The 23,375-nt window shown below is 38.1% G+C and overlaps 1 protein-coding gene across 2 annotated transcripts in view; it reads right to left on the bottom strand.

Annotated features, from left to right (window-relative positions):
- Window positions 1–15,855: 15,855 nt before the first annotated feature.
- LOC111571622 (SUN domain-containing protein 3-like) overlaps window positions 15,856–23,375 on the bottom strand; it is an 11,226-nt gene continuing 3,706 nt past the window's right edge. Inside the window, exons 1-3 of one of the 2 annotated variants that reach the window (XR_008599406.1) lie at window positions 20,518–21,589; window positions 17,807–19,634; window positions 15,856–17,370 (exon numbers count right to left, since the gene is read on the bottom strand). Coding sequence is in view for 1 of the 2 variants with exons in the window: in XM_055004221.1 (XP_054860196.1) it covers window positions 19,583–19,634; window positions 21,384–21,484 (153 nt within the window). In the remaining variant the exon portion in view is untranslated. Of the gene's footprint in view, window positions 17,371–17,806; window positions 19,635–20,517; window positions 21,590–23,375 lie in introns of those variants that run through there. The other variant, XM_055004221.1, reaches the window with a different exon arrangement.

The raw sequence follows: 23,375 nt of genomic DNA, 5'->3' as shown, positions 1-23,375 counted from the left end.
TACTTTTTACACCGACAAATCAGTAAAGAAAGGATGGTTTTACCTTGCTGACATGTTTTGATGGCATCCGCCGTCTTCCTCAAAGCGTCATCTGACATGTGATGACGTATCTTTTTATCAGGTGACCGGTCTGACAGATCTGTCAGAATCTGTCAGACCGGCAACGCCCCCCGCCGTCCGGTGGTCTCTGGAGGATGGAATCCCAGGTATGCGAGAGGGTGTAGGCCCCCTCGTCCCGGTGTTGTAGTATTTTCCTACACCCCGGCAAAAGCTGACTCTCCCTTCGCATGAACGCGCGCGGTCTAGTTTCACTCTGTGGCCACTTAACGGGTTTTCTGTTGTACGTTTACTGTTTTTTGTTGTTCTTTTCTACTGGTTTTCGGGTTAAATGTGATTAAGTAGCGAACTGCAGACGTGTTTTCCTGTTAAATATGATTAGGTGACAGGTTTCTCCTCCTCATCCGTATGTCCGCACCACCAGTGTCTAAATATGGGGTGCCGAATGTAAAAATTCACTGTTCAATAGGCGACATTTTGTGAACATTTAGTTCATTTTTCTCACATTTAGCTCATTTTTCAATAAATCTAAATCTAAATGCTAAATCTAAATCTAAATGTTAAATCTAAATGTAAATATTAAATCTAAATGTTAAATCTAAATCTAAATGCAAAATCTGAATCTAAATATTAATTCTAAATGCTAAATCTAAATCTAAATGTTAAATCTAAATCTAAATCTTAAATCGTTGGCAAAGTGTAAAGCTAAATGTTTAGAAATTATGCAAATTAGGCAGGTTAACGCCTGTCTTCCACGCCCCTTGCCGTAGCCTCAGATCACGAAGCCCCGCCCACACCACCGACTGCGGCTCAGCGGGTGATGTGAGGGGAAGAAGCAGACATGGCGGGCTCGCTCCAATCAGACCAACTCGAGAGGGCGGTTATGGCCGGTGTACGGGCTGCACTTCAGTCCACACCACAAACGGTAAGTGAAGCGGTTGAATTTCAACTTATTTACTCATTCTGGACAGAGTTACTGTTAACTTAATTGGCCAGACCGACAGGCTAGCGTTACACATCGGCAGAGTGATGCTAGCAAAGGTTATGGATTCACAGTAAAGATTTTCTATTTCTGTTTGAAAAACGTAAGCTCATTTAATCACCTGGGCATCCTACGGCCCGCGGGACACATCCGGCCCACCGGATGACCCTGACTGGCCCGTATGAGGTCACTGGAAAATATTAAAAGTCAATGCAAATATATTTCATCACAGTACATGCAAACAATACGCCTGCACTGCTTTTATTTTGAAAGATCTGCTAAAATAACGTTTTTTCGCGCGTTTTTTCCATACTTCACTGGTTGCTTTGTTGGTCAGCTTCAGCAAAAAACGGCAAAAAAGAAAGATTGATTCCGAATGCAGAGTTTTTAACAAGGCGTGGACTTCCAAGTATTTCTTCACTGAAGTCAGAGGTAAAGCTGTGGCCTAGTTTGTGGCGAACAGATCGCGGTGCTCAAGGATATTAATCTGAATCGACATTACGAGACCAAACATGGCGGAGAAGTACAAACATTTGACTGATGCAGAGCGGGCAGGATATCTGAAGGTTTGCTAGCTAAACTGCTAAAGCAGCAAGGATTTTTACCAACGCTCACACATAAAGGGATGCAGCAGTCAAGACGAGTTTTGTAATATCCTACAAAATCGGCAAAAAACAGTAAGCCATTCCCTGATGGAGAGTTTATAAAAGAATGTCTGGTGGACTCTGCAGCGCTTATATGCCCGGAGAAAAAAGGAGCGTTCGTTAGTGTGCCCCTTTGGAGGCGAACCGTCACGAGGCGGGTGGAGAGCAGCGCCGAAAATCTGGAGCTTCAGCTGCACAACAAAGTGAACGATTTTGACGTTTTGTCCTTGGCTCTGGACGAGAGCTGTGATGTCCGTGACACAGCCCAGTTACTCATCTTTGTACGTGGACTAGCGAAAACCTTTGAGATGACGGAGGAGCTGGCAGCTGTGCAGCCAATGAAAGGAACCACGACGGTTCACTGAGGTAAATACATGCATGAACAAGCTGGGACTAAAATGGGAGAATTTGGTTGGTGTTACAGCCGATGGCTGTCCAAATTTGACAGGGAAAAATGTTGGACTTTTGAAATGGATGCAAGATAAAGTGACTGAAATAAACCCAGAACAGAAACTGATATTTTTGCATTGTATTATACATCAGGAGGTGTTGTGTAAGTCAGTGCTAAAAATCAACCACGTGACTGATGTTGTAACTAAAGTAGTTAACTTCATCAGGGCAAGAGCATTGAAATACAGACAGTTTGTTGTCTTTTTGGAGGAGATGATAGTGAACATGGTGACCTTGGTTACCAGACAGCTGTCAGATGGATCAGCCTGGACAAGGTGCTTAAACGAGTTTGGGATCTGAGAGCAGAGATTCAAGACTTGGGCATTGTACATCATTGTATTGTTTCATTTACTGTTTTTATTGAGATATATATTGAGCAGAGCTTTTAAGTGTACTGGTCCGGCCCTTAACAACCGTCAAAGTTTCTCATATGGCCCCATATGAAAATTAATTGCCCACCACTGGCTTAGTGGGTACCAGTAGCAACAGTGACCATGCTGTGCTGTGATTAATATGTTAAAATGTAATTTACAAGTAGCTAACGTTAGCTTGATTGCCATCTAAGGTTTACCTGGTCTTTACAAGTCTAAAATTCTATAACCTCCACTTTAGGCCGCAAGTCTAGGAGTTAAGCTACATATAGTTAGATCTTAAATATGTTGGTATTAAATATATTAAATATGTTGTAATATGTATGTTTTTATACACACAAACCTTTAGTGATTAATGAGAGATCTTTATTTCCATCTGTAAAATAAATCAACTCTGATCCACTTCTAAGTCATCTTGAAATTGATTCATTTATTGATAAGCCGACATTTAGTGTAGTTATTTGAAGTGATTTAAGTGTAGTGATTTGAGACACAATGTAGGAAGAGATATTAACTGAAACAGTGTTTTATAGGTTAATAAGTAATTAACTACTTGAAATTGGATAATTACTTTTGCCCAGTCTTTAACCAGTCTACCTACCCTGTGTTAGGGACAGGGGCTTTTCCGCCACATCTGACATTTAAAATATAGCCCTTTGTTTCAGGTTTCCACACCACAGATACCTCTGGCCGGGCCCTCACATACTTCAAGTTTTGCTGCCACCACCACGTCACTAAGATCGGTAAGTAAAGCTGTCATATGTGGCCAAATAACGTAATGTAGGACACACTGGAAATGAGAACAGGTTGATATGTTGTGTGCAAATCAGGATACCTGTTGGCAAATTGAATTAAGGCTAGGATTGATTAAAGACGCACTTGATAGAATTAATTTTTTTTATTAATTTTGAAGTTCAACATTGGTCATAGTAGGTTTAAGTAAACAGTAATGTGGATTTTTTTTCCCTTGGATGGCATATATTTACATTCTGTGTGATACAAAAGCCTCCACATCACTGAATTTCAGCATATAGGTCTGTAACAGGACTGCTATCTGTCTATCCATGAAGAAAAATGTCTTGGTGTGCTTATTTTCAATAGGCACCTCTGCCATCTATACCACGATGTACTGGTGCTCGATTGGGATACCTGCACCGAAGGCATGTCAAAACATACACAAAGGAAGTTGTATGTTTGCCTTTTTCACCAGATAATTCCGTTTTTGTTATACCTCGAGGAGATACTCGGACAAGACTAGCTCAGGCTGGCCTTGTTGGAAAAATTTCATTTTCCACAGCATGGTCTGAAGACCAACCGAAAAATGAAATTACAGCTATTTTCAGAGGACCGTTTGGGTTATCAGAGCATCACTTACTCCCATTTCACTATTTGAGCACCATCAAGGGGTGTAAGAAACTGATGAAACCAAGGGTCACATCCAAGTTCCCATGGAGTGGTAAAGAAGTTGCCTCTGTGTGTTCGGGCACCTGTCTGTACATTCTTGCAGAGATGGAACTTCCAGCACAGGTGAGCATGTTGCATAATGTGGTGGAGAACACAGTGAGGCACATTAGTGTACAGCTTTGCAGCCCTGCATTTCCTCAGAACTTTTATAGTAACTCCTGGACCAACAGTCTACCACTGCACACAGGATAGAACACACCTACAGTTAGGTCCATATTTGGACAGTGATACAGTTTTTCTAATTTTAGCTCTGTACACCATCACAATATGGTTTAAAATAACAGGAATTGCAAGCATTTTTATACATGGTCCATTTAATTTTAGGGCTCAAAAGTAACTGGACAAACTAAATAATTGTAAATAAAATGTTCTTTTTTAAAACCTTGTCCAGAGTCCTTTGCAGGTGGAACTATCTGATGACAGTGATTTTAAAAGCTCAGCTCTACAAGGACAGAGAGGTGTTTATCAAGTAAAATAAAAAAATGCTTCTAACACCCTTCATCTGTATGAAGATCATTGTAAATATTAGCCTCTTATTGTTAATTGCTGTTTTTAATAAGGTGATGAATTTGTGACTGATGGTTAATTTTAAAAGTTAGGTAGGGTTGATTAGTGTAATCTGGGACACTGAGTAATGTGGGACACTTAAGCTCCAATGCATTTATCTCTTGTCTACAACACTGAAGTGAACATGGATGGTTTTGAATTTAGGCAGGGATGTTATGAGATAGAAATCATGTGACTTTGTGTTTATGATGTCATCAATGGGGACAAGAAAACACATAGGAAGTACCTTGTGAAATTCACACAATGGTCAGTGACATAGGATTTGCACACAGTGTTTAAAGATATTATATAATTATCTTTTTTAATTATGTCATATTTATGTATCAGCTTCATATATAAATATGGTAAGTCAGAATTGACAAAAGTGTCCCACATTACACTAATCCACCCTACTAAATTGTTTTTGTCTATGTAGTGACACAGAGAATGGCACCATCCACTACCCAGAGGGAACACAGTGATACACAAGAGGTTGTTCAAGCCAGTGCTCCAAGTGATGATGCTGTGGAATTACTGCAAAGGCCAAATAAAGCTGCTGCTCACTTTGCAGATTTCATGTATATGTAGTCATATTTTCACATATGAGTTCTGCTCCATGTTGGTCTGTTTTGTTCCGTTATTCACCTTGTTTTATCCCCGTGTGTTATTTCTAGCCCTATTGATGTTGATGAAGATGAAGCCATTGAGGAGGCCATCAGGCGCAGTCTTGTCAAAGAACCTGAGCAATCTGTACAGGATTCAACGCATACTTATGGGTCAGTGATAAATATAGATTGGCAAGATGAGAAATTCAGACATGTTAAATGTTTTAAAAGCAGCATCAGGTTTGTCAAAATGTATATTTAGTATTTTTGTTTTGAAGGTCTGCGAGAAACAGCAGCAGAGCCTAATGTTAGTTGCTCCTCTTCTCTGTCTCAGCGGGGAGGAGCTGAACCCTCCATGCAGCAGAGACACACATATAGACGGACACTTCACTCACTCACTCATTTAACAAGATACAGTAATCTGCACTAAATAGCATAACGTCTCGTCTTACATCTGATTTAAAATACATTGATATTTCTTTAAAACTCAACATATCACTCAGTCCTAAAACAGTGATGTTTGAAAGAGTGTACAGACCTGATCAGCTCAGTGAGACTTTGGCAGCACAAATTAGACTATGACTGACCTCCACAGGTCCGGCATAGTTAATGATATAGATTCTGTATCATTAATGGGAAACACTGCTGTTGTGACTAAGAGTTACATATGCATAGATCAGATCAGCATGCAAACAGCACACCTGTCATTTCCCCCTGATGTTCAGTGACAATATTAAAGGTAGTGTTGCCCTCTTTGATTTGGGATACTTTAGGCCAGATAGTTCAGGTGACTCTATGGTTCTTAGTTTTTTTTTCTATTACAAAAAAATGTTTTAGTTCAATTGTATTTTGGGTCTTGAAGCTTTTATTCAATGTGTAATTCTTTTTTTCCCTTTCCTCCCAGAGTCTCCAAATGGCTTCATTCCAAAAATGAACATTTCACATGTTCAGAATGGAGTGTACAACACTATTGGATGGAGGATGTCAACCATCATAGTCCAGGGTGGTGAACCTCCAGCCCTCCTTTCTCTTTTGGTAGTAGACTGCCTTATGACGGGGAACTTCTTTCAGATGAATGTCACTCCAGACGACATAGCTGACATGGAACTGAGAGAGGCCCTGAAGAAGGTATAATAGTATGATTGATGTGAATACTTTCATTTTGGTTTATCCCTACTTTCTGAGGTATTTATATGAATTGTGGTCTGTGCATATCTCTTATACTTATGTTCTCATTATGCACTTGGAGGTTGATCAAGCAGCATCCAATTATGAACTGGAGCAAGCACTGGAATGCTGTGACTCGTGGAGGCATCAAATTTAGGGTCTTCCAAACCGAGTGGTCATGGACAACAGAGATGCATTTGTGCAGAATGCAATACGTTTCCATGTACTCATGCAACGCCAGAGCTGCCTAGATCAGTTGGTTGAGGGTTTGAAGCACTATGAGGTAAGTTGAGACTTGTATGTAACTGTAATTGCATTCTACTGTACAGGAAATGCTAAATAGCTTGTGTTGTTTTATAGCACACGGAAAAGGTTTACAAGTTCTGTGGCTGTGAAAGCCAGCTGTTTAGGTGTACTAGAGTAAACAATACACATTTAACAGTAAAATACCATTTCAGCATATCAGATCCTGAATTATGATTAATTTATTGCTTGTTTTTTCAGTGGAAAAATTGTAAAAATGTAAATAATGTGGGGGAAAAAAATGTTTTTAAACGGTAAGCTTGGAATGGACTTTTTGTTTATGATTTTACAGGTTCTACCACTCCTGAGAAACAATTGCAGCATCAGAGTTGTTTTTGAAAAACCTAAAGAATCTGGTGAAGTCACAGCAGATGTTGTGGCTGCCCTCCTAAAACCCAGCTACTCTGTTCTTGGTAGTAATAGAAGACCAAGAGAGGAGTTAATGGTTGTTAAATCCAGAGAGTTTCTTCTCTCTGTTCAAGGTAAATGGATATAATTAGGTATCACTACAACAACAATTTTTTTCCATGACAAACTCTAATTTTGCTTAATTAAAATAAAAAAAAAAAACAATACTCTTTATAGTAGGAATACTACTGCTTTTATTAGTCAGCTCCTGTCCATAAGAGACTCACGTATGAGCAAACATCAAACCAAGACATGTACGCACACACAGAAGAAGCCACCGACAGCAGTGAAAACATGGAGAGGCGTTTCATTAAATTGTGTTTTCTCTCAATAAACAAGTAGAATGGATTTTATAATGACACACACTGACACAGAGCTCTGGAAACAGTGCTGAATGGACAGACTGTTGCACAGATTTTTGGTAAAGGTGGGGTGGGGGGTCTGTACAAGCCATTATCATAGTAACGGCCAATAATTTAATAATACAATATCACATTATGGACATTTATTAGATAACTGTGAAAATGAATGCATTCCATCTCTGTCTTTCTCTCTGTGTGCAATACTAGAGTGACTGTTTTTATGCATGTATGTAAAAATGTAATTGTGATATTTTCTATTTTGTACCTTTTTCACCCTTTGTAGATAAGGAGGTGGAGGAATGCCTACACACCAGGGACCTCACACAAGCAGAAAAGGCATTCATCCAGACATTGAATCTTGGACATATCTTAGTATAATTCCTCCAGGTACCGACAGACACAAGTGGCTTTCTCCAACCGATGAATTTATTGAATCCACAGATTCATAAATACCACCGTGAAAACTAAAAACACAGACGAAACAACAATTAGCTTACAGAAAATAAAGACAATCGGCAAAATAAAACTACTACAAAATAAAACAGACAAAATACCTCGTTGGCTGAGTACCGAGAGAGGAATTAGCCTGGGTTTTCTTCGTTCTTCTTATTTATCTTATCTTCTTAAACTTTTAACCTTTCGTCTTAGCCCTTTTCATGCTTCTTTTCTCTCAGATCGTTTCTTCTTCTCTCTGAGATCGCTTCTTCTGGTGCAATTAACCTCTTACTCAGCATACAAAAGCTTACTCTAGCGCCACAGCGCCCTCTAGTGGTGTTAAACCATAAGAACATCAAAATACACGGAAAATACAGGGAAATGAAAATATGGCAGTTACACTTAGCTTTTGCAACAGGAAGCAGCAAAATTCCTGCAAATGAATTTAGTCCCAGCCCAAAACTGAGTTTTATCCATGACGACACAAAATGCTTTCCAGTTGCTCACACATGCTCAAATGAGCTTCAGATCTTTGTTAATGGAAAGAATCTGGCAGATGACGATGCATTTGATTACTGTTTTGTGTAGCTCTCATGAATGGGGCCATTTTTAGTGCAGTGCAGTGCAGTCTGCAGACAAAAAATCCGACAAATGTGTTAGTGAAAAAAATAATCATTAAAAGCACAGAGTAGACTGAAATATGTTTTATTCTGACATTTCATGTTTATATTCATGTTAGAAATGTTAACACACCCTTAAACCATTGCACTGTTACTATTTACAGTAGATGTTCACCACTCTGCTTATGCTGTTACATCGTGACTGTTGTGTCCACTGCCACTGTTGAATAATAATTACATATTCACTATTTTGTGGAACACAAATTCTTGTACTCTATGATATATTTTTCCCTTGTTCCTATCATTTTCAAGCGGGTTTACTGCTACAACAAGTTCTTGCAAGTCCTGTTGGTTGAGAGGGCAGAAGGAGTACTGTGTATGAGATGTTGATACTGTATCCACTGTCCTTTCATTGGTTGCAGTTTCTGGGAAGTTTAGTGTCAGGAGATGTCTGTCTAGTGTGAAAAGCTGAGCTGGGGTTCTGTTTCCTTCAGAGGAGATTGTATGATGGTTAAATGCAGCTTTAAACTCCTCTAATATGCGATTTATCCTGGAGATGTAAACAAAATGGAGACAAAATAAATCAGTTTCGTGGTTTTTGCACCACGATGTTTCTTGCATGCAAATGTCCATTCAGCATAACCTCTCCTACATGAGGATGCTCTGCTTTTATGTCCTTAATAGTTTCATCCAATTCCTGATCAGAAATAGCAGAAAATTTTGTATGCCGCATGTCGCTCTAAAAACGTCATAGTATAGCATGTCGCTCTAAAAATGTCACAGTGTAGCATGTCGCCCAAAATACATCATTGTGAAGCATGTCGCTCTAAAAACATCATAGCATGTCGCTCTAAAAATGTCATAGTATAGCCTTTGGTCCAAAAAACGTCAGAGTATAGCATGTCGCTCAACAAACGTCACTGTATAGCATGTCGTCCAAACAACATCATCGTATAGCATGTCGCTCAAAAAACGTCATAGTATAGCATGTGGCTCTAAAAACGTCATAGTATAGCATGTCGCTCTAAAAACGTCATAGTAGCCTTTGGTCCACAAAACGTTGTTTTGTCCCGGCTGTCTGAAGTAGGTGAGGAGCAACACAAAAACAGTCCAAACGCTGGTTTCCACAGGGTTAGACGAGTATTTATTTGAAAGAGTAAGTTTACAACAACACAACATGTGAGGGGGTTAAAAGCAAATGGGTGTTAGTGAAATAAAAATAAATAAACAAAACTAAAAGTGAACTTCATGTTGACATTGATGGGCATTCCAACCAGGAACAAAGTAAAAGATAATCAATACGAAAAAAAACTCTTCCTGTTCAACTCTTAAAACCCAAAAACACACCGCAGTAGCACCCTAAACTAAAACTACCAATTGATTCCCTTTTTTCCTTTCTGAACAATTCAAAGGTCCCTCTCTATCTCCCCACACATCCACCAACCACTGGAACACATCTCCAAAGTTCTGCCAGGCCAGCTCAGCTTCCCCTCAGAAGAAGTGCTGCCACCTGCCAGATGAAGGAGCCTTTTGAGAGACAGCTGGCATCATGATTGGACTGTACTTTGGTCTGTTCCAATCCAGCTTCAGCTCCAGAGACAGCAGGCGGGACGAGTCAACGGAGGCCTGGTGGACGAAGACATGCAGCTGAGTACAATCCAGAAAACAACAGAGGAGGAGTGCAGTGGCCCAGGGCCAGAACAAACAGAGTAGCATGGTATGTCTCTGAGAAAACATCATAGTATAGCCTTTGGTATGAAAAAACGCCATCATATACATCGTATATTGTACAAATAACAAGTCAAAGGAAAGAGACATACATTGTAGAATTGTAGTAATTGTGGGCTGACTGATTTACTGATTATCAGTATTTTATTTTTTACTGATTTACGGTAATAAATACATTTAAAAATGCCGCTACTTTGCCTCTGAACCTTTATCTACCTGTGGTCGCTCTGTCTTCTGGAGTGATTTGATTGGTTATGCCTCACAAAACTTTAACTTAACATCTCTAAACAAAACAAAAACGTATCAACAAAGTTTTCTGTTAGAGTTTGTGTTCTTCTAAGTTTAACTCCAAGATTTTAAATACTTCCATTTACTGCAAATGAATATCTACTCCAAATGTCTCAGTAATAATCATTATCAGCCTTAAAAACCCACAAAACACCCCTCTATACTAGACCACACTTAGTACAGTCCGGTTCCCCCTTCTATAAATCTGCTTGGAATCTTCCACTTCCTGTTTGTCAAAGTGGCCTTCGACCTGGACAGGTTTTGTTGGAGCTCATGCAGCAAACATTTTGGGTAACTGCACTTTAATATGGATGGATAACACTGAATTAGAGTCTGTTTTTATGAGACTGAGTTAAGATGTGTAGCTGTCACTAAATAGGAAATTATTTCTCAGAATTCACAGAGAAAAGTCTGACATGTTTGCTAGGTTAGCATCCCACATGTTCTTTGGCTCAGCTAAAGCTAACTCTCTCCAACTGGATCTCTTGAGTTGCTTGTTGTTAAAATATCTTGCTGTAGGTGCTGAAGCTCAGAAAGTCTGAGATGTTTGTTCAAAATAAGCTCATTCTCAAGTCTTAACTGTCCTCTTTTGTTTGAACTTTCCCTAAACTTAGGAGTTAATGACAGAGCAGCACATCCAGACTCAGTCTCATTTATGTAGAGATTAATCTTCAGTGTCATCCATTGATGTTAAAGTGCAGTTTTTCAAATGTTTGTTGCACATGCTCCCGACCAAACCAGTCCAGGCGGAAGACGATGTGAAGAGAAAGCTCCAGAGGATGAATATCACACACTTACGCTGGAAATAAATGTCCTTTAATTTGACATTGTCATGCAAATGATGTTCAGATCTTTGTTGAGTGTTTTGCTGATGTTTGTTTCTAAATGTTTTTTGACACTTGGCCCCAAAGATTAAAACCTTGTACGGCTCACAAGCTGCAACAATTCACACATTATCAACTATCTTTCTGACTAAACTAAGATAAAAAGTGAAAAACTGCCTGATTCCTGCATCATGAATGTAAATCTTTTTGGTTTTTATAACAGTAAACTGAATATATTTGGGTTTGACATTTTATAAACCAAAACAAGAAATTAATTACTGGAGAAAACACTCAACAGATTAATGGACAAAGAAAATGTGTTTTCCAACATATATGTCTGAATTACTCCAACATTACAAGATACATACAATTTTAATTCAATTTTATTTACAAATAAAAATTACAGGTCAAATTGTCTCAAGACACTTTATTTTTATATTTTTTGTCATATTTAAAATATGACAAAGTAAGAAATTTTAACCTCTTGACTAATCCAATTTATTATTTGGTTTTTAAGAGACTAATCGACAACTAAAATAATTTTCTCCACTAAAACTAATAAACATGAGATCAAATAGAAGTAACTGTTTTAAATACTGCAGTCCCACGATGACAAGAATAAAGTTTGTCAACAAAAACTAAATCTGCTGGTGGATTCCATTAAAGTCCTAATAAATGATAATAAAGTGTGATACTAAAGGTTTGTGGTGCTAAAAATGTCAAAGTAAAGATATCAAGTTGAACATGTGGATGGAGGTTGATAAAAGTTGACCTTTCATTTCTCTGGAGCCGACTCCGTGGATTTTATGGATGGTGGTTAAAGACCTGCTCTTCTAGTCGTCGTCCTTCTAGTCGCTGTAAAAAGTCACTCCATCCTGGCTGACTTCAACACCTCTTCATGACAACTTGTTCTGCCTCCGACCTGGTGGAAACTCCAGAAACTCGAGACTCGAAGAACTCGTGGAGACTCGAAGAACTCGTCGGGCGGGGGAAGGTGTGGTGGGCGGTGGGGGAGTCTGGGTGGAGTCAGGGCGGAGAGTAGGTGGGGAGGTGGGTGGCGGCCTCCCCCCCCTCTACTCCCCCCACCTCTCCGCCTACTCTCCGCCCTGACTCCACCCAGACTCCGCCTTGGCTCCACCCATGTGGTCACTTGAGGAACTACGATGCCAAAGGGACGACGAAATCCTTTCTTTTCATCTGATCTGTAGCTCAGTGAGTTAAGGATTTGCCTATGGAGCTGCAGGTCGCTGGTTCAAGACCAGACACTTCTTAAATTTTCTCAAAATCCTGACAAAGACAAAGAAAGAAGAGTGTCAGTGGTGGGTCTTGAACCTGCGACCCTCCGCTCTGTAGTCTCTCCTCTTATCCCCCTGAGCTACTCGCTCAGATACTAATTCTTCTTTTTTTTGCGCATTTATCATCTATTTTTTGTCGTTTTCGAGTTTTTTTTTAACTCGAGTCTCGACTCGACCGTTTTTCTCAGGAGGTTGGACTTTAACCTTTGTGCTGGAGGGTGGAACCCTCAGTTCCAAGACTTTCCAAAGCCTCCACACCTCCCAAGTCCTCAGGACCTGAGCTTTCACACAGTCTGAGGGCTGAAATTTTCTAAGTTCCACAGTAGTTCTCTGTTAGTTTGAACCTTCAGACAGTCTGAGGACTGAAATTTTCTAAGTCCCACAGTACTTCTCTGTTAGTTTGAACCTTCACACAGTCCAAGGACTGAAATCCTCTAAGTTCCTGAGTAGTTCTCTGTTAGTTTGAATCTTCAGACAGTCTGAGGACTGAAATTTTAAAAGTTTCTCAGTACTTCTCTGTTAGTTTGAACCTTCAGACACTCTGAGGACTGAAGTTTTAAAAGTTTCTCAGTACTTCTCTGTTAGTTTGAACTTTCTGGTTAACAGAAGCCTTAAAACTTGTGACCATGAGTCTTGATTTCACATTTAGACCATCCATCTGAGTTCTTCTCAGACCTTCACCTGTGGGTTTTTTAGAAATCCTCAACAAACTTTGATTCTCTTCACTGAACAGTAAAGTTTATGGAGATCAGAAGGTAACATTAGTTTGATAAATGCCTTCAACTACTAGTAGACTTTATCTGGAAAGCAGTTTTCTTAAATGAGTTCTTAGTAAATCTGTCCACAATCAAACCAAGAACATAGAAAGAGGAAATGTTTGAAGAAACAACTTGATGTTTTCATTTCAGACTAGAAAACACCTTAAGACTTTTATCTGTTTTTGCTCTTTTTCATCCTTTTATTGTCTCTTCTGTTTAATTTGATCCTCTAAAGATTAACTGGTGTCTTTTCAAATGTTTTGTCTTTAGTTTGATTCTTCTTAAATGTTTAGTTTTGCTCTTTTCTCACCTTTTATTCTTTTCTAATGTCTGATTTGAGTTTGAAATGTTTTCTTTTTAATGTTTGTTGTTTTTTCAAATGTTTTATTGGCTTGTTTGAACAATTCCTTTTTCTTTCCCAATGTTTAATTTTTTGATTAAATCTTTGTTAAGGTTTTTCTTTTTAAGTGTTTTACCACCTTTTAATGTTTCATTTTCTTTTTAATGCTTCATTGTATTTTCTGTTTAATTCCTATTTAAAGTTTTATTGTCTTTAAGATTTAATTTTTGAATTAAACATTTAATTTTTTAATTAAATGTTTTGTTTTTAAAGGTTTAATAATCTAATTAAATGTTTTGTATTTTTCAAAAATGTTTAATATTCTTGTTTAATTGTATTTTTTAAATGTTTAATTATCAAAAATATTTCATCTTTAATGTTCAACATTTTTGTTTAAAAATATTTGTTTAATTTCATAATTATGTGTTTTGTATCTTCCATTTAATTATCTAATTAAATATTTTGTCTCCTTAATATAATTTAATTGTATTTAATGTTTAACTTTCTTGTTAAAAGTTTTATTGTATTAAATGTTTTTTTCCTTTGATTTAATTGCTTTTTTAAATGCAATTTAATTCTTTAATCTTTTTTGTCAAGACTTTAACCCCAACCTTAAAAATGAAATAAACCCTTAAATCACAATGAAAATACTTCTGTTGTCACAATCATGAGTTAGTCAATTATTCAGTTTATCAATTCAACTTTATTTGTTTAGCACCTTTCACACAGATGACAAAACTAAACAAGCAAAGAGAAAAAACTATGTCTAAAACCTATGATTAAAAGCTCAAAACATATATTTAAAAAAAAAAAAAATAAAAGGATTTACATGGTAATAAAATATGTTGTGTCCAGGGGATGGAGGGGAGTTATTATTGAACGTCTTCTTGGGCTCACATGGGAAATCATTTTAAATATAAACTTGATATTCAGTCTAACGGAAACTGCAGAGTGACAGGAAGAAACAAACAATATCTCCTGTTTTCTCCTTTAATGAGTCGATACCTTCTTGTGCTTTCAGACCAAAGAACCTACAGACTCTTCACAACCTGCTCAAACTCTTGGTACAGGACCTCACCACACGGGTCAAGAAGGTTTCCGTCTCATTTCTACTCTGAAGCTCACCTTCTCCTGCTCAAACTGCTGACAAATGTTTCTGCTGCTCTAAAGTCTGGTCTCCAGAACTTCCTAAAAACTCTCAAAGTCTCTTCTGCTGCAGGTTGCTTTGTAGAACTGTTCCAGAAAACCTCACTAAACCACATGGAGGGGCCTCAAGATAGTCGTCCAAATGAAACCATACAAAAACCAAACTAGCACAACCCAAACGCTAAAGTCTCCTGCAGCCTACCAGAGAACCTCTGAGAACAGAGAATCAGGACAGGAACTCTTACCTTCTGGACAACCAACGTGGTTCTCAAACAAGAATACAGAATGTGTCTGACCAAAAACCTCTAAAGACTCACTACAGCCAAGATAAAGACACAACTCAGCTGCACCAAATCCACTAATCACTGCACACATTAGCACCATGTGCTAACTGTGGCTAAAGAACCACATTTACCAAGACAACTATCCAGTACAAAGCCCTAAAACACACCAAGAAACACATTAAAGACGATTTTACTGCTGGAAGCTGCAAGCCAACGCCTAAAGAACAAACTAAAGCAATGGAGCCAAACCCGTTCAGTGGAAAAAGCAGAGGAAATGTTTGTCTGCAGCTAAATAAAGCAGGAAGACACTGAGCTGCTCAGGTGTTCCTGATAACACCAAGCAGCCACCTGGACAGCCAATAGGAACACAGCTTACTGGAAGTCCAGAGGGCTGGGTTAGTGAAGGAAATTTAGTTTAAAGTTGAAGCAGAAAGTTAACAAAGAAAGTTGAAAACCACCTTCTGATACCTGAAATCTCTGAGTTTTCACACAAAGAACACCTGAACATGTCAAACTGGTTCCATAGTAGAACCATCATTGTAAAAACGTCATAGTATGGTGTGTTGCTCAAAAAACATTAGGACCCGGCTGTCTAGGGTCGCCGAGGAGCAACACAAAAACAGGACAAACGCTGGTTTCCAGGGGTTAGGAGGCTATTTATTTGAAAGAGTAAGTTTACAACAACACAACATGTGAGCAGAAAAATCACAAAGTCTGTCTTTAGTTCAGCTGAAAATATTAGTTTTTTATTGACCAAACTTTTCAGGAAGTAGATGAAGAATAATTAAAGCTCTCATGTAGAAGTCCAACTTATTTTGGATCCTTGTGGAGAGTTTAATCTTAGAGTTTGTAAAGCTGTTGAGTTTTTAGAGTCACATGGATTGTTTTGACATTTAATAACCGAGTCCTGAAATAAAATTACAGTTGTGGATTTCTGTCATTTAGTCTGGACTAAACAAATAACAGCAGCATAAATCTCAAACGTCATTATGAGGAGTCTGGATTGAGGTTTCTCACTTGATAATGATCAAAACATGAAATTTAGGTTGGTTTAAAGGAATATTCCACCTTAAATCTTTGAATGTTGACCTAAAAGGTTGGTTTCAGGAAGTATTCCACCTACAAGGTCCTCAAACATCCACCTTAAAGGAACATTCCACCAAAAATCCTTGGACATGCACCTAAAATGTTGGTTTAACCGAGTATTCCATCCAAAATCCTCAAAGAGACCTGAGGGGCTGGTTAAAAGGAATATTCCACCTAAAACCTCAAATATAGACCCGAAAGGGTGGTTTAGAAAAAATCCTTCAATGTAGACCAAAAAAGTTAGTATGGAGGAATATTCCACCTGAAATGTAGACCTGAGAAGTTGGTTCGGAAGAATATACCATCCTAAACATCCTTAAATGTAGACTAAAAGACGGTTTGGAAGAAAATTCCACCTAAAATCCTCCAATGTAGACCTAAAAGGTGAGTTTAATGGTATATTCCACCTAAAATTCACTACTGTAGACCTTGGAGGTTGGTCTGATGGTATATTCCACCCAACATCCTTGAACATAAACTTAAAAAGTTCGTTCAAAGGAATATTCCACCTAAAATCCTTCAATGTAGACCAAAAAATCTTGGTGTAAAGGAGTATTCCACCTTAAATGTAGACCTAAAGGATGGTTTGGAGTAATATTCTACTCTAAAATCTTCCAATGTAGACCTAAAAGGTTGATCTGATGGTATATTCTACCCAACATCCTGGAACATTTACCTAAAAGGTTGGTTTAATGGTATATTCCCAGAAGAACCCTTGAACATTGGGCTTAATGGTATATTCCACCCAAAATACTTGTACATATACCAAGAAGTCAGTGTAAAGGAAATGTAGACCTAAAAGGATTGTTTAAAGGAATATTTAAACGATTATTTTCATTATTTAATAATCTGTTATCAGTCAGAACCCTGGCAAACTTATTTTCATCAGTTTTTTAGTGGAAGTCACAAATAAAGGAGCTCTTGGTTTTTCCCGGCGTTACTGAGTCCAAAGCTGCTGTTTCAACACAGAACGTTCACATGCATCCACAAACCTCTCAGCACTCAAACACCCACAGACAGGAGGCCGGCTGGACCGAGGCTCGGCGTCCTCAGACCCACGAGTCGGGGAGTCGCTGAACTTGTTGGTCCGGTTTGAAGGCCTCCATGTGGTCCAGTAGAAGTCCACGTAGTCGGTGTTGGCTTTGAACCGCAGCGACTGGCCACCATCAGGTGGACCGGCTCGTCCTCGTAGGGCTCCTCCTGTAGCCTTGAGGGAACCACAGGAACATTCAGTAGCTGTTGGAGTTCTTCCTGTCAGGCTCGTGGTAGAACGGCTCTGAAGAATCTTGTACTTGTCTTATCTGGAACAATCTAACAGCCTAAACTGTTAACAGCAGTGTAAAGAAGCAAACACACAGGCATAGATTAGGACTCAAACTAGATTTATTTTAGAAAACAAATCAGCTTAGAGGCATTTGTTCACACGTGGCTGAATAGGAGGCCGTCCAATCAGATTCGAGGTCTTCACTCTGTAGGTTGTTTGTTGGTGAGACTCTTGGACCTCCATCAGCTGACGTGGATGTTTGATGGTCTTCCTCTCTAGTGCCAGATGATTCATCCATGAATTCAGCAGCTACAGACTGAAATGAAGCTCATGCTGCCGTTATTGAATTCCTGTTCCAGATCAAATGTTCAGAGCTCACCTTGAATGCAGCCGTCTGCTGTCTGATAGTTTTTCTCATTGTAGTCTTCAATAAAGTCTTTTTCCTCATGTCAGGATGTGGTGAGACTCTTTCTCAGTCTCTGCAGACGTCCCTCATTGTGCATCTCCAGAGAAGAAACAGAAAAACTGATCACTGCTTCAGCATCACAAACGCTCTCCAGCATTGAGAGTGTTTTAGGAATTCATTCATTGTGTTGTGAACTTTGAAGGAGCAGAAACTTTACAGCTGCCAAAGATATGAGCTCCAATTCTGGATGTTTTAGGAAATGAAGTTCATCAAATGAACACTTGATTTTTGCTGATAACGCTCATTAAATTACTGAAGAAATCAACATAAAAACCTGTAAACTCTCAGGCAGCTTTTGTTAAAGTTTGTCTATAATTCTATCATCATGTTCTGGAACCAGGACTCTGCAGAAGTTCCTTCAATCAGATACTTGTGTGTTTCTATTTAAGGCCTCAGGTTTGAACGTACAGCAGAGGATTAGAAAGGAGTGATTTTAATATTTAAATCAGTCCAGTAAATGTTTGGATAAAATTATTAAAATTTTGATTTAGATAGATTTGTGTCAAATAATATTGTAGAGTCTCACTTAAATATATCCAAATGAGTTCAGTGTATTTACATTTTATAGAATATTTGATTTCTTAATCTCAATACTGTAGGGTCTGACCCTAAATATTATAATAATGTGTCAATTTAAATAATATTTTAGTGCAGAGTCATAAACTTTAATCAGCTAAACTTACATAATAAATATCACTGTACAATCTTAACCTGAACATTCATATTATTGAGGTAAATTTACATAAATCATGATATTCTAGAGTCTTAACTGGAATATTTCTAACATTAATCTTTTTGTATTGTGCTGATAAACAACAATAACCCACTTTCAGATAATATTTGTTGTCTGTGATTGTGAGACTAAATTCCTCCACATTCTGGAACTGGACTGAATTTCCCAAAATGGAAACATGGACAGAATTTAACACTCATGTATCCATGGCAACGCTAACGTTTCTGCTTCTTACCAAAGTTCACAACACAAGTAAAGATTTTAATGTAAAACTTCAGGGATGACTGCTGACCATAAGTATTCTGATCAATACTTCATGATCAATATCAGGACAGATGTTACAACTCCAGCTGTTGCATTAGACTGCAGTTATTCACAGAGAAATTAAAACATCACATTCCTCATAAAAACTAGATGGGACTTTTATTAAATAAAGTGTTGGTGAATAAACAGTGTAAAAAGTGCAAAGCAGCTCCATTAAATCAGGAGATGTGAGACTTCCACAGCATGGATCACCATCTGCTGTGTTGATTCATAGCTGAATGTCAGAATGAACTGAGCTAGAAAAGCTGCTTTGAGCTGCAACATTACGGTCTGACAATCCAACACCATCACAGTTTTCATCTGGTTGTTTTGCTCCAACATGCTGTGAAGTTCAGTTTTTACCTGAATCAATACAGAGATTCTATTTCCAACCAAGACTGGAATAAAAATTAGAATGTTATGAGGTTATTAATGCAACTAAATCCTTTCAGATGGAAGGATTTACTTCTAAGTTCTAATTCAAGTTTCAGTTGGAGCACATTGCATTCACAAAGAAAAACAGCGAAACCTTCATAGCAACATTTAATAAACCTAAAGCTTCCCTGTTGGCTCATTGGTGGAGTTTGTTACTGAGCATCTGAACCTTAAATCCAGTGAGACGACCATCTTCAGTCGAGGCCAGTCAGAGAACTTCAAGACCTTCCATCAGCTGGACCAGATGTGGCATCATCTCCCTCTGAACATCTGGATGACAGGAGAAAAGACAGAAATCAAACACAGATCACAGAAATACAATTTATTCACTTTCATCATTTTATAAAAGTAGCATGAACTTTATTAAAACTTGACAACATCAGTAATGAAAGTAAATGTTTTTATCTCGTGTTGAAGCTAAATTTAAAGTCAATTTTAATGACAGTTTATCCTGAGAGGAGTGAGAATGGAGCTTTTCTTTCCTTTTTAGAATATTCCCTCAAAATATTCTGTTTATTATTGGCTTTAGAAGCATTTTTCTTTACTTATTTATTTTTAGATACCTCAGACTGATACACTTTGCTGGTTTGCAGATAATTTCATGTACAATGACAATAAAGATCTTCTATTATAACATATTTTGCTAAAACAAGAACTGCAAACCTTCTCAACCATCTCTCAGGCTGCAAAATTCCAACTGCGACCAAGAATTATCTGATGTAGTTATTATTATAATCTTTACTGAACCAGCCCTGGAATTAATAAAAATCTGTATATGGATATGATTTTCTCTTAAAAAAAAAAAACTGCATACAATAAAGTAAATCTCTTCTGCACTGCACACATACTACACTTTTGTATAACTCTGGATGTCAGAGTAAAGGCAGACAGATCCACCGATCAGCCACAACATTCTGACCACTGACAGCTGAAGAGAACAACATCCATCATCTTGTTCTAATGCAACGTTCTGCTGGGAAACCTTGACATTCATGTGGATGTTTGACATGTACCACCACCTAAACACTGCAGGACAAACAACCCCTAGTCTCCATGGCAACAGCAGTCCTTGATGCCAGCTGCCACCCTCAGCAGGACAAATTAAAACTGCTCAGGAGTGGTCCGAGGAACACGACAGAGCTAAGCTGTTCACCTGGGTTCCACACTCCCCACATCCAGATCTGATTGAGCATCTGTGGGATGGTCCAGGATCAGCCTGGTCTAGGTAGGACCCACCCTGCAACCCACAGGATCCACAGAATCCACAGGACATCCCCAGAGGTTCTGATGAACCACTGGGTCAGAGGAGTTTTAGCAGCATAAAGGGACCAACACAGTATTAGTCAGGTGGTCAGAATGTTATACTGTTATATTGTCATGCTGATTATATGATCAGTAAATGTTACCATCAATTATAACGTCCACATTGATCAGGAAAAAAAACAATCAGTTCATTCAGAAACTGTGGGGTTAAACCTAAAAACACAGACCTCAACAGCAGTTTGTTTCAAAGCAGAACACCAGCTGGTTTTCACTAAAGAAGCTTTCAAAGCAACAATTAAATGACAGTTTTGTTCTCATTAAGTTCAGAGTCAGCCAAAATAATGTACACACATCAGGAAAAGAAAAACTTTTATAAATATTTCATTTGTATAAGTACTTCTATACATATAGATTCCTCTTTCTAAGTTTGATCAAATCACGATAACTCTGTGTCCTGTTGTACGATGTTTTCCCAACAGATGGCGCTACCCTCATGAATGGAGCATCAACAAGTGACGTCTACAACACAACAGAAATGTCTGGAAGCCAGTGGCCACCACTTTGAGCACCTCTTGTAATTGTAGAGGCCAAAGATAACTTTTATTAATCTCGTGATGTCTGAATAAATTTGGTATTGAAATATTTATGCAAGTTTTTCTTTTCCTGATGTGTGTAAACATTATTTTGGCTGACTCTGTATGATGGGTTTCTGACAGGTCACCAGGCAACATCTTTTTATAATAATGACAAACATACCTGCATTCTACAGGAGTGATTTTCCTCATGTGCAGGTAAAGATGTGTGAGGAGCTTAGAGATGACAGGAGCAGGAGTCATCCTCACTAATTCAGCTTCCACCTAGAAACAGAAAGACCACAAACAAACACACTGATATACTCTCAAACGTTCAACCTCACAGCCTCAAAATATCTGTTTAGGAAGTGTTGTGTTTCTAAATTCTGCTGAAAGCATTGACAGACATTCTCTTACAAGGTTGTGTAAAAAGCAGCCTGTCCTCTGAGCTACTGAAAGATTTCCTGAACAAAGTTTCTACGTGTAAATCGGCTCAACTAAAACTAAAGCCTCAGTCAGAGATAACAGGTATCACAAATTATAAACAACTTTCTTTGTTAACTCAGACTTTCTGCTTCAACCTCACATAAAAAGGGGAGTTTAACTCGTCAGATGACTGAAAATGAACGGCTTGTGCAGTTCTAGATCCAAAAGTAGGATGTTTCAACTCATGTTTTACTACAAATACATACAGTAATAAATATATACAAAGACTGGTTGTTAGTTTATTCACTATTACTGTCATTTTATATACTGGATTGAACTTGAGCAGTGGAAGAGAGAAGGAATTTAATGAAGTTATGGAGATTCAGAGAGGTAATGTTGCGCAATGTTAAGCGTGGTTTAATTCAAACCAGCTGAACGTTAAACTTCAGTGCAGCTGAACGGGTTTCAGTTAACCTTAAAGTAAAATAACTTTTTTAAAAGCTAAAATACACAGCAGAGAAACACAGGTTGAGAAGTTCATTCTAATAATGAGGACAGCTTCGACAGCAACTAACACAGGTGTTCAGCGGTAAGTTAGCCACCTGTGTTAATTAGCCCGCTAGCTAACTTAGCCGCTTAGCTAGCTAACGCGTCCGGACCAACTGCTCAAACACGACAAAACACAACTCTTCACAAGTCGCTGACTTAACGTACAACAAAACAACGCTACCGGTTAGAAGTATCTATCTTCTTACCGTGTTTTACTCCAAAAACAAAGTCGACAGCAGCCGGAAATACTACCAGACCTGCCGACCATAGATATATATAGACTAGATACGCTAGCGCCCTGTCTTCTATACATATCTATGGTCTGACCAATCGCTGTTCTCTGGCTCTCAGTCAGTCTGACCAATCACTGCTCTCTGGCTCCGCCCTCTGAAAATCTTGTTGCTGATGACCACTTCCGGTCTCAGAAAATGAAAAAACGGACCTTTTTTCGTTTCTATCTCTTACTGATTTTATTTTTTTGTTATTCTAAATATAAAATCAGGGCATTTTTAAAATTTCGTATATCCCTTTTTGATCATGAAAAGGAAAAACGTCTTGTATTTCGATTTTAATGTTTGTATTTTAAAACAAAAATCAAATAACCACTCGTTTTTTGTTTTTCAATACCCTTTCAAACGGAAAATCCAGTTACCAGATCCGTACACGGACCGTTTTCTCCAATTTTTCTCCAATGTTTAAGACGATGTTATTCAGGCATGACTAGTGCACTTTAAAGGAACCAAGAGTATTGTCAATTTTTGAAGCTTGATCCTCATTTTCTACAATTTTTCTCAATTTATTGAATGTTTTAAGTGCACAACACTAAATGGTGTAGTTGTGTTTTACATAATTGTGTTAATAATTTTATTTGCTATTTCTCAGTTTGGAGAATTTTTTAAATGTAATATCTGATGTGTAGTATGAAGCAATAGTAATTTAGATAATTGTTAAGGTTTTCTCCAATTTATTTACATGTTATATCAATGTTATTCAGGCATGACTAGTGCACTTCAAAGAACTAAGAGCAATATTTTTGAACCTTAATCATTTTTTGTACATTTGTCTTTATTTTTTTCTCAATTTATTTTCCCAGATTTATAAAAAAAATGGTAAAGTGCTAAGCACTGAATATTGTTTTGTTTACAGCGGTTTAGTTTATTGCAAGGTTGATGTTGTGGTTTTTTTCGATTACTTTTTCCAA

This window comes from Amphiprion ocellaris, chromosome 18 (assembly GCF_022539595.1).
Source record: "Amphiprion ocellaris isolate individual 3 ecotype Okinawa chromosome 18, ASM2253959v1, whole genome shotgun sequence".
In the NCBI taxonomy this organism is placed as follows: domain Eukaryota; kingdom Metazoa; phylum Chordata; class Actinopteri; family Pomacentridae; genus Amphiprion; species Amphiprion ocellaris.
The sequence above is the reverse complement of the archived record's forward strand: the minus strand, read 5'-3'. Positions and strand labels throughout refer to the sequence as shown.